A 14,850-nucleotide genomic window follows, 5' to 3' on the forward strand; every position below is an offset into this window, starting at 1 on the left:
TCCATACATGGAGATACAGAGAATCAGCGCCCGCTGGAGCAAGCCCCCGGGAGACGGGAACAATGGGCAAATGCTTCCCTCCTTCCTCCCTGGAGAGGATGATTCTGAGGCCATTCCAGGAAGGCTCCTCAGAAGGTCCTGGCAGACTCAACTGCCCACATGGGTGGCCTTGTCAGGAACATGTCTTTGTATTGACTTTTCTCTCCTTCTCTGCCCTCCTTCCCCCATCCCTCCGTCCTGCTCCTGGGGATCACTTCCCATATAAACCCTCTGGGAGAGAGCCTTTCCTCCGGCTCTGCCTTCAGGGGACCCAAGTCTACTTTAGGCTGCATGGAACCTTTAGGTTTTTGTGCAAAGAGTAATGGGGAGCCATTGAAGGGTTGGAAGCCGGTGCTGGATAAGATCTATATTCTTCAGGGTCATTCTGGCCCACTTCATTGATCTCTCAGTGTACCCTGTCCCCAAAGAACACGAGCGACTTGCCGAATGTTTCACCTGCTCTGTTCTCATCACCAACACAGTGTGGAAAATGAGCATGGGGGGCGGGGGGCAGGGGCAAAGCCAGAAGAATAAATACAAGAAGACCATTCTGAAGCTCTTGCAAGAGTCCAGTTGAAAGGTGAGGGTAGCTGGGGTGAGGTTGTTTGCTGTCTGGCTGTTTCTCTCTGTCCGTCTGTTTATGGCTGACCCTCTCTCACACCTGCACACAGGTCCTTCTGACCGTAATCAGCCTCACGTGCCACATGACAATCGTGGGTCCCAGCCACTGGATCAGGAACACCCCTGTGCTCAGCACAAGCCAGATGTGCAGAAACTTTGCCCAGGTGTTTCTGTGGGGCAGACGGGGCAGAGGTCTGAGGGAAAGGACCCGATGGGAGAGTGGGAGCCCAGTGAGGGAGCAGGAGCAGCAATGGAGGACTTGCTTGCTGAGATCCTGGAAGACAGGCTCACGGGGAAGGGAGTCAAGCATCCAGAGCCCAGGTGAGCCCGTCAATCAACACAACGAAGACGCAGTGTATCAGTCCATAGTTATTGAACCCGTCTGTAGACCACGAGACAGGGAGAGCCAGACAGAACCAAAATACCATCTTGTCCAGCACCAGCACCCCACCGACTGACGAGGAGACTGAGGCTCAGGGAAGCCGTGGCTCTCGACTCCAAGCTGGTTGATCTCCTCAATGCACCACAAGGTTCCTTGACCTGATGCTGGCATCTGGTTTCACTTTCCTTGTCTTTCCCTTTCTTTTTCAAATCAACCACTGTTCCAACACAGCATCTGCAATTTCACTGGAACGTCATTGATCTCTCAGTGCACCCTCGCCCCAAAGAGCACCAGTGATTTGCTAAATGTTCCACCTACTCTGCTCTCATCACTACCACAATCACCGTGACCGTCATCATCAAAAAGTCAGTGCCTAACTGTAACCGAAAGTTCAGTCTCTGAACCTGAGACAATCCAAATAACGAGAACAGAGTCTTGAGTGGAAGAGGAAAGGCTTTACTATGCCAAGCACAGGGAGTAAAGCAAGGGCTCACATCTCAAAATTGCTAGCTCCCCAATAAGGAACAAGTAGGGATTTTTATTTGGGGTTTTGGGAAGGGGAGGAGGCGCATGTAGCTGTGCGGGCCAGCGTTTTCTCATCAGCCTGCCTTTGGCCTTGAGAGGCTGCTTGTAGTGAGGTGGGGCGCAGGAGGGAGGGCGGGGGAGGGGAGATGGGGGTCAGGGGGAGATGGGATGGTGGGTTAGGAGGATGGCAGGTGGGCATCCTTCTCCTTCTTGTCTTCCAGATTGAGGTGGGTTCAAGTGAGCGTCGGGAGTCGAGGAGCTGAGGTCTGGGAAGCCTCCACTCTTTGATATTCCTGAGACAGCAGTTTTCTTGGCAAACTTCAAGGACACATGATTAGCTAAACTTTCCCGTGCCTCCAACTCCAGGCCACCTGGGCTTTAGCAACTTGTAACTCCTGTTTGGTCGTAGAGCTCAAGGAGGCAAAGGTTAAGGGAACAGGTGTTTGCATGTGAGATGAGCTACAGAAGCAGGAACGGGGGTGGTGGGTTTTGGTTTCAACCCCATATATGCTGGGTTCAGTGTAGGGGAACTGCTATCAGGGCTGGTGTCAAGAGCCTGTACCATAACTAAGATGAACTCGCTGGAAGACAAAGGTGGGTTGGTCACGCAAAGGCGGGGCTGAAGACCACCACGGGGAAAGACTGCATTCTTGGCGGGAGGTCAAAGCACGGGGAGGGTCGATAGGGGAGCCGGGCTGCTTCTCCAAATTCCAACAATTCTAACGCTCTAGCTTGCTCTTGATTCCAGCTCTGGTATTCTTAGCCTTCTCATTGCTTCTTCCCCCACAGCTCTCTCTCTATCCATGCCCCCAGTGTCTTCTTTAGTGCAAAATCGAAGGTTTCTCCCCATTCCCCTCACTCCCAATCCCCTCCCCCCCTTATTCCAGGCTCCACTTTCTTTCTTTCTCTCTGACCCACCTGCCATCTGCATTAACCCCTCCCTGCTGTGCTCAGCTACAGAAATGCCAAACTCCTCAACGCCCAGTCCCAGAAACTTTCTCTAGCCCCCTTTTTCCCTCTAACAAGTACCTCCAAGCCTTTGTCCAGCACATGCCCCTGCTCCCTGCACTGCCCTGGGGTCATGGAATGAGGCCCTGTTGCAGCATGTCATGGATCTGGGTGAGCTCCTCCAACTTCCCCTCCAGCTCTCGAGCCTGCTGCCTCAGCTCTTCAGCTGTGTTTGCCTTTGCCCCTTTATGCAAATGCACTGAATCTTGGACAAGGCTGATCACATCCATCAGAAGGGAGACACTCACGGTGGCCACATTTGTGGCCCGGGCTTCTTTGGTCATTGCCAGAACAGTACCTCCAAAAGCTTTCTTCACCTGCTTGTCCCTTCGGCCTGAGATCTCCCCAACAGTCATGAGGCGGTTGGCGTGGTCTACCAAGTGAGGTTTGGTTTTGACTACCTTGAGAGCACGGATGTTCTTCCCAATATTTTCCACGACTTCGATGAAATTCTTTGATATGGAAACAATGTCGGGAGCGCCGTGAAGTAGAGTTTCCTTAACTATCTCCCCTTTATTGCTGTCAAATAACGCCAGGCGACTGGCTTCAGCTTCTGCTGACGAGTTGGTTGAATATTCCACGATGCTGGTGGACACACTGGTCACAGCAGCTGCTGCCCCCAGCCCCATCCCAGTTGCCGAGAGTGCCAGACTGACCCCTGCTGTCACGGGTGCCAGAGCCAGGCCAAGGATGGTGAGGATGCCAGCCACAGCGCCAGTGGAGTTGGCCACCACGTTGGAGATGGTGCAGTCCCTGTGTACCTTGTCAACCTTGTCTGCAAGTGCGTGGAGCTTTCCGATGCGCTCCTCAAGCTCCTGTTTCACCCGAGGAAACTCGTTCAGAAACTTCTCCCTGTCCAGTTGGTCTGTGTTCAGCTTGTTCAGACCTTCATGCAGCGCATCTGCCTCCTCCCTGTAACAATGAAGGTCAAGTGATTAAGCAGGCAGTCTGCTTATCTGAAAAATGGGCTTGATAAGATCTCTCCTGCAAAAATCACAGAGCCTTTACTATCCATCATATGGAAAGGAATTTGACAAATGTAGGTAATTTTTCTTTCAATGTTAAACACATGTTTTGTAAACTGTAGATCCTCCATATACTTGTTAATCAGAGAATTAGTAAGTAAAAATCATCTTCAGATGCTCTTAGGTAGTAAGTATTTGCTAGAGATGATTCTCACTCAAGAACACGTCAACACTATCACTACCAAAGTGTTTGTAGAGTGGGAACTCCATACATGAACAAAGAGTAGGATTGGAGCAGAAGAACCTTCGTTCAGAGACTCTTGGTGCATGGTGAAGAATTAACCTCACCCACAGAGAAGTCTGCCCTTTGCCTTGCCTACTGAGAAGTGACCTCTGGCCCCTGGAATGTTCTGACTGATAGGACTGTCTTCATTTGCCTGGGTCTTTGGCCGCTGGACACTCTGACAAGGTGATGCATGATGGGGGCTTTGGGTTATGTGGTTCTGACCTCTGGAGGAAGTGGAGATTAAAGATGTTAATCTGACCTCCAGGAGAGGCTGGAGACCACAGGTCAGCCATGTGGGCAGCATGCGATTGAGTCTCAATAAAAACTCTGTACACTGAAGATCAGGTCAACAAAGACTCTTTTCATGACCGAACTTTACTCAGGTTCCTCTGAGCTGTTTTCTCAGCTAGGCCTTTAACGTGGCCTCCATGTCCTGTCCTTGGCAGGCTGTATCATCCAGGCTTAGAAAGAATCCTACTAAGTCAGTTTAGACAGAATCTCCCCACTCTTGATATCTGATCACCCTTGAGAGCTGATCATGTTCCTCACCCCCTACCTTTGATGTGTAAGTTCTTGATCTGCCTTTTGCAAGAATCCCCCTGCCCTTGAAGTCTCCTCTTAGTAATTTTCCATCCATCAACTCACTCATTCTGTGTATTGGCTATAAATCCCCAGCTGTCTCTGGTGAACTCGGAGTTGAGCCCTGTCTCTCTCTCCTTTATTGCGTTAGTCTTGACATGTATAGCAATAGCCCTGAGGAAAGTCTTCCTTACCATTTTAACAAGTCTCAGGATAATGTTTTTTCTTTAACAGAATGAGCTTCCCTGGTTGGCGCACTGTCACACATTGAGTACAGGAGAGTCACGTGTCCTGAGGACAACGGAAGCTTCACGTTTGGGATCCTCCCAGACTCTCCCTTATGTGACTCTTCCTTTGGCTGATTGTACCTGAGTCCCTTTCTCTGTGACAAAGTGTAAAGTGAGTAGAACAGCTTTCAGTGAGCTCTGTGAATCCTTCTAGGGAATTATTGAATCTGAGGGTGGTTTTGGGAACCCCCAAATTTGCAGTTGGTGTCAGAATGTGGGAGGTCGTGGAGACTGTGCCTTCAGACTTTGCAGTTTGGCTAACTCTGCATACTTAGAATTTAAAAAAAAAAGCAAACTCAGAGCTAAAAGGGACCTACTCATCAGCTTCCTGGCATCTGCTCTCCTCCAAGCCTGATGCCCTTTGACCTCTCCAGCTAAAGGTCACTGGGTCCAGCCACTGCCCCAGCTGAGTGGGAAGCAGGACATCTGCTGGTAACCCTGCTTCCCCTCAGACTCTCCAGCCCACTTGCCTGACTCCTGACCCACCATCCAGCACCCTCGACCTCTCAGGTGTCATCAATTTAGCTCACACCTAGGCTGGTGACAGCTTCACATGCATGCGCACCAAGGCCATGTGCCACTTTACAGAACCTCTAACAGACTCAGGAGATTTTAAGAACCATCTGGATGACTCTCTAAGACTGAAGAGACCTGCACTGGGACAGGCTAGTGGAGGAAATACTTTCCTCTTTGGCGGGGACTTGTGAGCCTCCTCAGTGTCCCCCAGTCACACAAAATTGCCAGCCACCCATTGTGATGTTGGGAGTTGTCACTAAGCCACACTGTCTTCCTACTAGTCAGGGGCTGCTCTGCGGTCCCAAAGGGAGTCCTAAATGGCAGTGGAGAACCTCCCAGCTCCCAGGTAGGCCATGGAGGAAACAATCCCCCAGGGCCTTCTGTGCCCAGCAGCGAGGGGATCACATCAGGGAGGGAAGAAATGTCCCCTCTCCCACTCACGGGACCTCTGCTACGTCCACAGCCTCCTCAAGTTTGTGCCCTAAGAGCCTCAGTCACCTCACTCTAGTCCCGCCTCGATGCCTAAGCCTTCCTGCTAGTCCTCCAACCTGGACCTACCCGGTTCCATGCTGAGCCCAGCTCTGACCCTGGTCCAGGCCACCCTGGGCCTTTGGAAAGGACGACTGCACTGGGTCCCCACCTTTGACCCTGCAGTTCACTCTAAGGCCTTCAACACAATCCCATCAGATTGAACTGCTAGTCCCATTGAACAGATGACAAATCAGAGACTCCAAGACACGAGCCCAAAGCCCCAGGGCTGGGCAGAGAGAGTCAGGATCCAGCCCAGCTCAGGCCAGCTGCACTTCAGCCTCCCCGCCTATGAGCCAGCAGGATGGTGATATGTTTGCCCAGTTCCTTAGACAGAGAGAGAAAGGTCTCTAGCCAGAATCCCCACGGGCACAAAATCGTTATGTCAGGATTTTTCAGGCTTGTCCCTAAGGAAGTCATGCTTGGCTCTCATCTCCAGGAAGCAGACTCTTGGTACTGTACCCTGCCCTACCCCAGTCACTTCCAAGCAATCTTTTTTTTTTTCTTTTGGTGGGGGAGATTGTCCCCAAGCCAACATCCATGCCAGTCTTCCTCCATTTTGTATGTGGGACGGCACCACAGCATGGCTTGATGAGCGGTATGTAGCTTTGCACCCAGGCCGCGAACTTGCGAACCTTGGGCCGCCCAAGCAGAGCACGGAACCCAACCACTGGGTCACTGGGCCAACCCCCAGCAATCTTTTTAGAAGTTAACATTAATTGAGCACCTACTGTGTGTCAGCCATTATGCTAAGCATTTCACATGTGTTATCTTATTTTCCTCACAATAAAATTGAACAGACGAGGAAACTAAGGCAGAGAGTGGTTAAGTAATTTGCCCAAGGTCACATGACCTGACCCCTGCAGATTTCATCTGTTCTCAACCTGAGGCCAATCACTGCCAGCAAATGACAGGGAGGAACTATCGCTCATGGATTGTTGAGAAGGGAGATACTCAACCCCAAGCACAGGAGACTGCCTGGAGGAGGTGTGCCGGCCAGAAGGAAACTAGCCCTGGGGGTAATCAGGGTGACATTCATGCAGCTCCCCCTGGAGGTCACCTGGACAAATTGGCTTCATCCACAAGTTGCTCCCAGGCATTCTCATCAGTCAGCAGATCCTGCAGTTCCTCTCTGCTCACTGTGTTCCGGAAATACTCAATGACATCCTCAAGAAAATTTTCACCCTCTACGTGGAAAGAAAAAAGAATAAGATTAGAAGAAATTGTAGTAGGGTAATAAATGGTATTGCATATAAAGTGGTAAAACATTAATCTTCCCGAGCAGCTGTCACCCTGGGGTACTTTTGATGGAGTTACCTGGTGCTATGGACTGAACCGTGTCCTCTCAAAATTCCTATGTTGAAACCCTGATCCCCTCCATGTGACTGTATTTGAAGACAGGGCCTTGAAGGAGATAACTGAGGTAAAATGAGGTCCTAAGTGTGGGACTTTAACCTGATAAGCCTGGTGCCTTATAAGAAGAGGAAGAGACAGCAGAGAGCTCTCTCTCCCTCTCTCTCAGCCCACATAGGAAAAGTCAGGTGAGCACAGAGCAAGATGGCGGCCGTCTACAAGCCAGAAGACAGTCCTCATCAGAAACCAACCTGCCAGCACCTTCATCTTGGACTCCAGCCTCCAGAACGAATTCTCTAATTCCTGGGATCTAGATGTGCGTAGGAATTCAGAATTTTTAATGCTTTAGAAAGAGAATTCAGGGCACATATGGTATATTATTTACCCTGAAAACAAATGAAATTGTGTTTCAACAGTGAAACAAATGAATCTTCACATTAAATGAGATCAACAATGTCATGACTATAAACAGTCTCAGGGCAGGACCCGGCAAGATCACTGCCCAAATGAGTTCCCAAAAATGTGTGGTTTGCAGGATTATGGAGATGACGGAATTGCAGATAAGAGACAGGGACTAGTGTGTATATGTGCACTGGGACGCAGTACAAAATGTGCTTCCTGCTATACACCCACAAAGACGCATTATTCTGATTTCACAGGAGAAGAAAGCAAGGCTCAGATAGGGGAAGTGACAGCCCAAAGCCAGCAAGCAGCTGAATTCAAGGTCAAGGTCAGACGTTTCTTTGACGTTACTTTGAAGCCTCCTTATGTTTTAAAAATTCCTGGGATTTCTGCATTCAACCTTAGAGTACATCTATGGTTTTCTTTCTTTTTTTAATATGAAAGTTATGTTCCAGCCTACAGACCACTGAGTGAAACTCCCGCGCACAGAGGCTTCCTCCTGCTGATCACGCCGCTCCCAGATGGGCAGTGGAGGGGGCTCTTCGAGTGGGTGGGGGCTGGACCCTGCTGGATCCTTGGGATCAATCTGCCTCACCTCCTCCCCCAGGCTGGTCTCAGGGGTCACAGCTCCCCAAGGGCCCCTCGGAGCCCAGGCTAGGCCATTTGTGAACCAAGAGAGGTTGCTGGGGGAGGGGGAGGTTTCCACCTGGACCTAAAGGTTCCAGGTAGAGGGGACAGCAACAATGTTTTGGGAGGACCTCCTGTGTGGCAGGCACTGGCCCAGGCCACGTCCACACATTATATTTCATCCTCGTAACAACAGAAGGAAGTAGTCTCATTTCACAGGTGAGTTTAGGAAAGGTGCTCCAGGTCCCACAGCTGGGAGGTGGCAAAGGCCAGACTGGGGTCCAGTTCAGTGGCATGTTGCCCCTCACAAAGCAGTCGAGCCGACAGCAGGGCAAGAGCTGGAGGGAACACCCCTGTTGGTAATCGCCCAGGGCCACCCAGAGCAGGGTGGGAGGCTGGACAGGGTGGGAAGGCAGAAGAAGCCTGCCAGTGTTGCTGGTCACCTCCTCTCCCCTCCCCACCTCGGGACACCAACTCTCCTCTAACCTCTGCTGTCCCCCACCTCCCCGTGGGCTGTCCTGACCTCACTGTGAGTCACTTGATGGGCAGCATGGGAGGGAGGAAGTGGGCCCCTGGGCCACAGCACCCTGAGGAGAGGACCTGGAAGGAGGTGTCCCTAGAGACCTCCAGTGGGGCCTCCCCTTGGATGGGCTGGAGGACACTGATCAACCCCCTTCTTGATTCCTCTGTAGGTTAACTCAGCCTGGAAGCGCCACCCTCAATTCTAGGTCACGAGTAGGAACCAGCAGAGAAGAGGAAGCGACTACCTGGGGAGACCCCACGGGCTTCTGAGGTCATGGTGTCACCGCAGGATCTCAGAGTTCTCCCTGACAGCTTGCTAGTCTGCGTCCAGGATGGAAGGAGGTGTGGCTTCACCCTTGGGGAAGAGAAAACAAATTGTGGGGTCAAATGTGAGCCAGCTGTGGCAACAGGGAGCAGCGAGGGGCCAGGTCTCCAGCGGTGCCCTCTGGGATGGCCGCAAATGCCAGAATGCACTTAACCCAAAGTGTGTCTCTGTCTCCTGGGCTCTGCTCGCTGCTGTTGAAGGAAAAGTACTCACCTCACTTCAGCTTATTCCTGAGACAAGTCAGAGTCCTATCGTCCTTGGGGGCACAAAGAGAAGACAAACAGAGAAGGAGACGGCCGTCTGAGAAGTTATAGAAGCAGTAAAACCAAACAGAGAAGAAAACATGGGGAGGGAAGTTCTGGAAATTACCTGAGCTTGGGAACATTTGCGTTTCCTAATTGATAATGGCTAGTATTGATTGAGTGCCTGTGACGTGCGGGGCTCCTACGTGCTCCCTCACTGGACACTCACCCCCACTCCATGCGGTGGGTGCTATTGCGGCTCCCGTTTTAAAGTGGAGGAAACCATCACAAGGTTTAGGTTTCGCCTAAACTCAGGTTAGCCCAAGTTTTCACAACAGCGCTAGAGCCAGGGCTTTCTGATTCAAATCCCACGTTCGTGAGGACTATTCTCTCCTCCATTTAACAAGAAAATCCTTGCTCGTGTGTTTATGTTTATTTGTAAATACCCTTCTCACTCCACAGTGATGTCTTGCACCCTGTGCCCCAGTCTCTGCCTCGATAAATTTCCCAAAGCCTGTACCCTCCTTGCTTCTGCGAGATCCTCCATCCCATAAGGGCCTGGGGTCCTGCGGGGCGCTGGCCCCTCCCTGCAGCCCTGCTGTGCACCGCGGAGCCCTCCTGATGGCGCCCAGACCTGTCTACTGTCCTCATTAACCCCTGGACCTTAGCTTGTTTCTAATTCTTCATGTAAATAATAGTGCAAAGAACAACCTCCTCGCATGAAACTTTGCCTGCATTTGAGACTGTTTCCTTAAGATATTTCTACAAGTAGAATGACAGGGTCAGAGGGCATCAACACACAAACATTTTTTCATCCCTGGAACCCCACTGTTATGCAAAAAAATTATACCAGTTTACAATCACATTCATATATACGAGGGTCTCCATCCTTCAGTCTTAAGAGCTCTCAGTTGTCTTTTAAAAACACAGATTTTTATGGGGCTGGCCCCGTGGCCGAGTGACTAACTTCGCGCGCTCCGCTGCAGGCGGCCCAGTGTTTTGTTGGTTCGAATCCTGGGTGCGCACATGGCACTGCTCATCAGACCATGCTGAGGCAGCGTCCCACATGCCACAACTAGAAGAACCCACAACGAAGAATACACAACTATGTACCGGGGGGGCTTTGGGGAGAAAAAGGAAAAAATAAAATCTTTAAAAAAAACCAGATTTTTATAAAGAGAGTATGTCTTTCAATTCTGTTTGTGATTATCTTGCTTTGGCAGATGAGGAAAGAAAGGTAGTGTTGATTTCGTTTAGGCCCTATTTTAAGAGGCAAAAGCACATCTGTCAACTACCCACCCTGAGCCTGACTGAAACGATAGTAAAGGTCCTGACAGGTATAACCATAGCTAATGACAAGAGCGGCTGACATTTGTGGTCTTTTCTCTGTACCAGGAATTGCTCAAAAATTTAGCAAATAATAACTCATATTTTTCTAATAACCATTGAAGTGTGTGCCATTTCTATCCCCATTTACAGATAAGGAAAAGGAAGCACAGATGTTACGTGATTTGCCCAAGGTCAGAAAATCCTGTAAGTGGTAGCCTGGGGTCAAGGTTCAAATGCTCCCGCTGGACTCAAGAACCCACACACCGCCTCTCCTTGCTCTGCTGCCATAAGAATCAGGAATGGGGTCAACAGGAGACCAGAGACTTCAGCAGATGTTTGAAGACTGACTGGATGGGGAAGTGATGCTGAGTAAAGAGGAGTAGAGGGAGCTGCTGTCGGAGAAGCAGAGAGAGGGCACGTAGGCAAGAAGAATGGCCTGCTAGCCAGAGCCCCAGAGAGGCTGGAGAGAAGACTGGAGGGCGGCCGAGGGGGAAAGCGGGGGTGAGTCCAGCAGCCCCACATCCCATCCAACATTCACAGCAGCCTTAGGTCTACGCCAGAGGGGAAAATGAGGACAGTAAGACTGCAGAAAAAGTATCTCTGTATTTCAGCATTTAGGGGTCTCATCCAGTCACTCCACAGGGAAGCCTGCCATCACCCTCCCTCCCTCTTCAAGACGAATGGGCATCTAGGATCGGATACACGAGAAAGACAATGATGTGGGGAAGGGTCACTAAGATAATCAAGAAATGACAGCAGAAGAAAAGGATAACTTTGAAAATGGGAAAAAAGTTTTTAAAACTTGCACCCTTGTCCCTAGGAAGATTAGAAAGGTATTTTATTCACAAATTAAGAACAAGATGCACTGAGAGGGGAAAACAATAATAGAACAAAAAAAGAGATCTTGGGAATTAAAAGGTGGTTGACAAAATAAAGAATCCTAAAGAAAGGTTGGGAAAGAAAGTCAAGGAAGGCTTCCAGAAAATAAAAGAAGGAGAGAAGAAATGGAGCTAAATGGGAAATAGAAAAGTTACCATCCACAATCATTTCTTAGAAAGTTACTTGAGAATGAGTTGCAGCAAAAAACAAACAAAAAAAATTGTGTGTGTGTGTGTTTATGGGGTGGGGTGAAGGATCACTGAGAGAGGGAGATTCCAGGAATCAGGAAAATCGACCCAGAGAGAATGGAACCCAAGGAGTACAGCAAGCATGCAGCAGGCCCGGAGAGCAGCCAGTCCAAATGCAATAAGAAGCGAAGAGATCTGTGAGACAAGGAGACTTGATGTAACACCTCACACGATGTACAGTTTCAGAGAAATTGATGAAATGTTGAAGGCAAACAGTGAAAGGGGTGAAAACAAAGGCAATTCGAAACGTCAGGAAAAACTAAAGCTGTGCAATAAGCACGTGCAACTGTATTGTAGGGGGGAACTCGGCAGTTACAATGTTTAAAATATCACAAAAATAGAAACACCCTTGTTTGATTTATAACTTCTAGAACTAACAGAGCATTTAAATATGAGAACTACATACACTTGTTGCCAATCAATCTATGAATTAAAGCACAATGGTAGACGTTGGGAGGTGAGGCTCTGAGCGAGGAGAAGGAGAATTACCAGCCTCAAGTTACAACGTGGGGAGCCAGGAAATGCCGGCTGCAGATGGGGCCATAAAAATAAAGCTGTGAGTAAGTTACTTACAACTACAAAGGTTTCTAATAGAGGTTATAAATGTAGTGATAAAATGATAGCAGGAGGAGGTGGAGAGGGGTTATAAGAGAAATTATAAAAATAAGCGAAATCCTTATGTATCCTGGTAGATAGTGAATAGACAATATTAATTTTAAAAATCAAGAAAAAGAAAAATGCAACAGCTAATATTTATTAGCTACTGTGTTTGATGACCATTTGCTTTCTACCAGGCAGAGTTCTAAGCGCTTGGTAGGCATTAACTCCTTTTTAGTTCTCGCAACAACTCTGAAAGAAAGAGAGCAGAATTTCAGAAAGGTTAAGTAATTTGCCCAAAGCACCCAGCTAGTGCCAGAGCCGGAATTCAAATCTAGGCTTCCTGCCTCCAGAGCACACACTCGCACGCTATTCCATCTCCTAATGTAAGAATATTATTTAAAGATGCTGATTAACAACCTAAAGAAGAAGCTCAAAGTTAAAAACCATGGCTTTTAATTGGGAAGGGGGTGAGCAGAGTCTTCTGCACTAATTGATTTGTTTTAACCAAATGCACTTAAGACTTTGATTATTTTGTAATTTTAAGAGGGCAGAAGTCACTTTACAGTAGTTAGTAACTGCTAAGCACAGTAATGGGTTGGTTTCTGGAGTGACCACCTTAAAGATGATGGAAGCAGTTGGATTAAGTGCCAGAAAGAAATAAGAACTGTGTGACAACTGTCAGTGTGGGAGAAATCTGACTGGTCGATGACACTAATTCTCTAAGGAAAGCAGGGATGGTGACATATTAAACTAGAATAATCAGAGTGAACTCTAACCTTCAACAAATGCTTTTTCTAGCAGCACTGTGCCCACCCACACAGGCGCCCATGGGCTTTTCTGCACTCAGGGAAGCAAGACTCCTTGGAGGGGAGCTGGATTCCATGGGTCTGCAACATCTGCTACTCCAGAGGCAAGGATGCTTTCAAAGATGTTCAGAGTAGTGCTCAAAGGGGGACCCACTGGTAAGTCCTATCAAATTACACAGAACCATACTAATAATTGATAACAATTATATGATCATGTTTAATTGGGCTGAATTGAGTCTATGAAAGGCCATGAGTTCATAATAATATTCAGATGAGAAGAGTTGAGACAAAATATATAAGAAAAGGTAGAGATAAAGGTTTACAAAAGGAAGTTGTAATGCAAAGAGGAGTTAGTATAATGGGGAAAGTTTAATTGTTGATTGATTTTAATAAGAAGGGGAGTCTTAATATATATGGGCATTTTTTTTCTCTTTATTTATGTGACTCTTTACAAGGATTGAGAAAGAAAAAAAGAACAGCCCCTGACATTTGGTGGCTGACCTGGCATTCACAGCTAGGCGATGCTATTCTCCTATCGGACATAAATAATCTCACAGAAAAGCAGCCTCAGACAGGGCTACTCAGACACCAGGACAAAATGAGACAGAGCAAGGCCACTTCCGAATTCTGTCTTAGCAGAGATAAAACCAAGATCTCTGTGCCACCCAACAGACACCAGACACTCCCGCCCTCGGCTAAAAAGAATGACTATTTCTTCTTTATGTATTATGGCTTTTTTCTCGTCCTGGTCTCCCCTCTCTAGAGACAAGAGTACTGAGACGCCCATTGACAGGATTGCCCCGCTTTCTGCAGCCCCCAATCTAGAGCGGGCCCTGTTTCCTCTGAGCCTCCCCGACCCTCCCAACCAAAGGCCAAATCCTAGAGTTGGCTCTTTCTAACACCCTCCCCCTGAGAGGCCCATGGTTCTTCCTCACTGAGTAATACATGCAACTTGTTCACTGCAGGAGTGACCCTGGTGGCCTCAGGCTGGAGGGCACTGACAGTACGGATGTGCATGTATGTTGCTTCTATTGGGTAAGGAGGAAAGAATAAACAGAGGCAGCCATCAGGCAACCAAGGCAGGCCCCGCAAGAGTGGGGACGGCCCCCAAGTGGGTTCCTTTCTCTTTCCAAGCCACTGTAGCTCAGTTATTTCCTGGCACTCATCCATTTCTGGCTGCTGATCTTTGCTCTCAAAGTTGATCTTAACAACACAGTGATTCCCACGGCCTTTGAGGCTATTTGCCCACCAGCTCCCCTGCAATTCCACCCTCCTCCAAAGTCACTGGACTCCCCATTGACCCGGCTGCCTCTCATCTTAGGGCCTGGACATCAGGTATGCATTTTCTGGGCCCCTCTGCAGTGAGGGGTGACTGCATGATCCAGTCCTGGCTATTGAGACACAAGGGGAAGTCAGCTGAGAGGGGCTTGGGGGCTTCCAGCCATAAGGGACAGGTGTGAGAGGAGAGCTGGCTGGCCCCTTCCTCCTCCTTCTGCTTTGAATGCTGCGTGACCCTGGGAGTCAGCGCAGCCAATGGAGATCAGGAGACACGAGGACCAGATCAAATACAGAGAGCCGAAAGAGGAGTGTGCAGGCGGAAAAGGCTGGATCCCGGATGACACCATTTGTAAACGGGTCTGCACCTTCGAGCTCATCCTTCCCATCCTTCTCTGCCATTCTTGGCCTGCCCCCAACCCTTGTTTTGGGCCTTAGCTGGCTGTTGATGCTCACATTGCTCCCACCTGCCTGATTAGTACAAAGGTGTTCTCCTTGGCCAGCCA

General features: G+C 49.1%; 1 protein-coding gene across 1 annotated transcript; it reads right to left on the reverse strand.

Annotated features, from left to right (window-relative positions):
• Positions 1-1,502: 1,502 nt before the first annotated feature.
• LOC124232807 (apolipoprotein L2-like) lies at positions 1,503-9,577 on the reverse strand. Its single transcript, XM_046649719.1, has 3 exons — positions 8,886-9,577; positions 6,797-6,923; positions 1,503-3,487 (listed from the first exon to the last, which is right to left on the reverse strand). The coding sequence occupies exons 1-3, from the start codon at positions 8,914-8,916 to the stop codon at positions 2,647-2,649; spliced, it is 999 nt and encodes a 332-aa protein (XP_046505675.1). The 5' UTR covers positions 8,917-9,577; the 3' UTR covers positions 1,503-2,646.
• Between the last annotated feature and the right edge of the window lie 5,273 nt (positions 9,578-14,850).

The sequence above is a fragment of the Equus quagga genome, unplaced genomic scaffold (assembly GCF_021613505.1).
Source record: "Equus quagga isolate Etosha38 unplaced genomic scaffold, UCLA_HA_Equagga_1.0 119058_RagTag, whole genome shotgun sequence".
Classification (NCBI taxonomy): Eukaryota; Metazoa; Chordata; class Mammalia; order Perissodactyla; family Equidae; genus Equus; species Equus quagga.

Bases quoted from the DNA above. Each gene is read 5' to 3' on its own strand.
- LOC124232807 (XM_046649719.1), bottom strand. From the start codon at position 8,916: ATGACCTCAGAAGCCCGTGGGGTCTCCCCAG. The intron at 6,924-8,885 runs GTAGTCGCTTCC...CTTTCCACGTAG, and splicing joins AGCCCGTGGGGTCTCCCCAG to AGGGTGAAAATTTTCTTGAG. The intron at 3,488-6,796 runs GTGACCTCCAGG...TCATTGTTACAG, and splicing joins GATGAAGCCAATTTGTCCAG to GGAGGAGGCAGATGCGCTGC.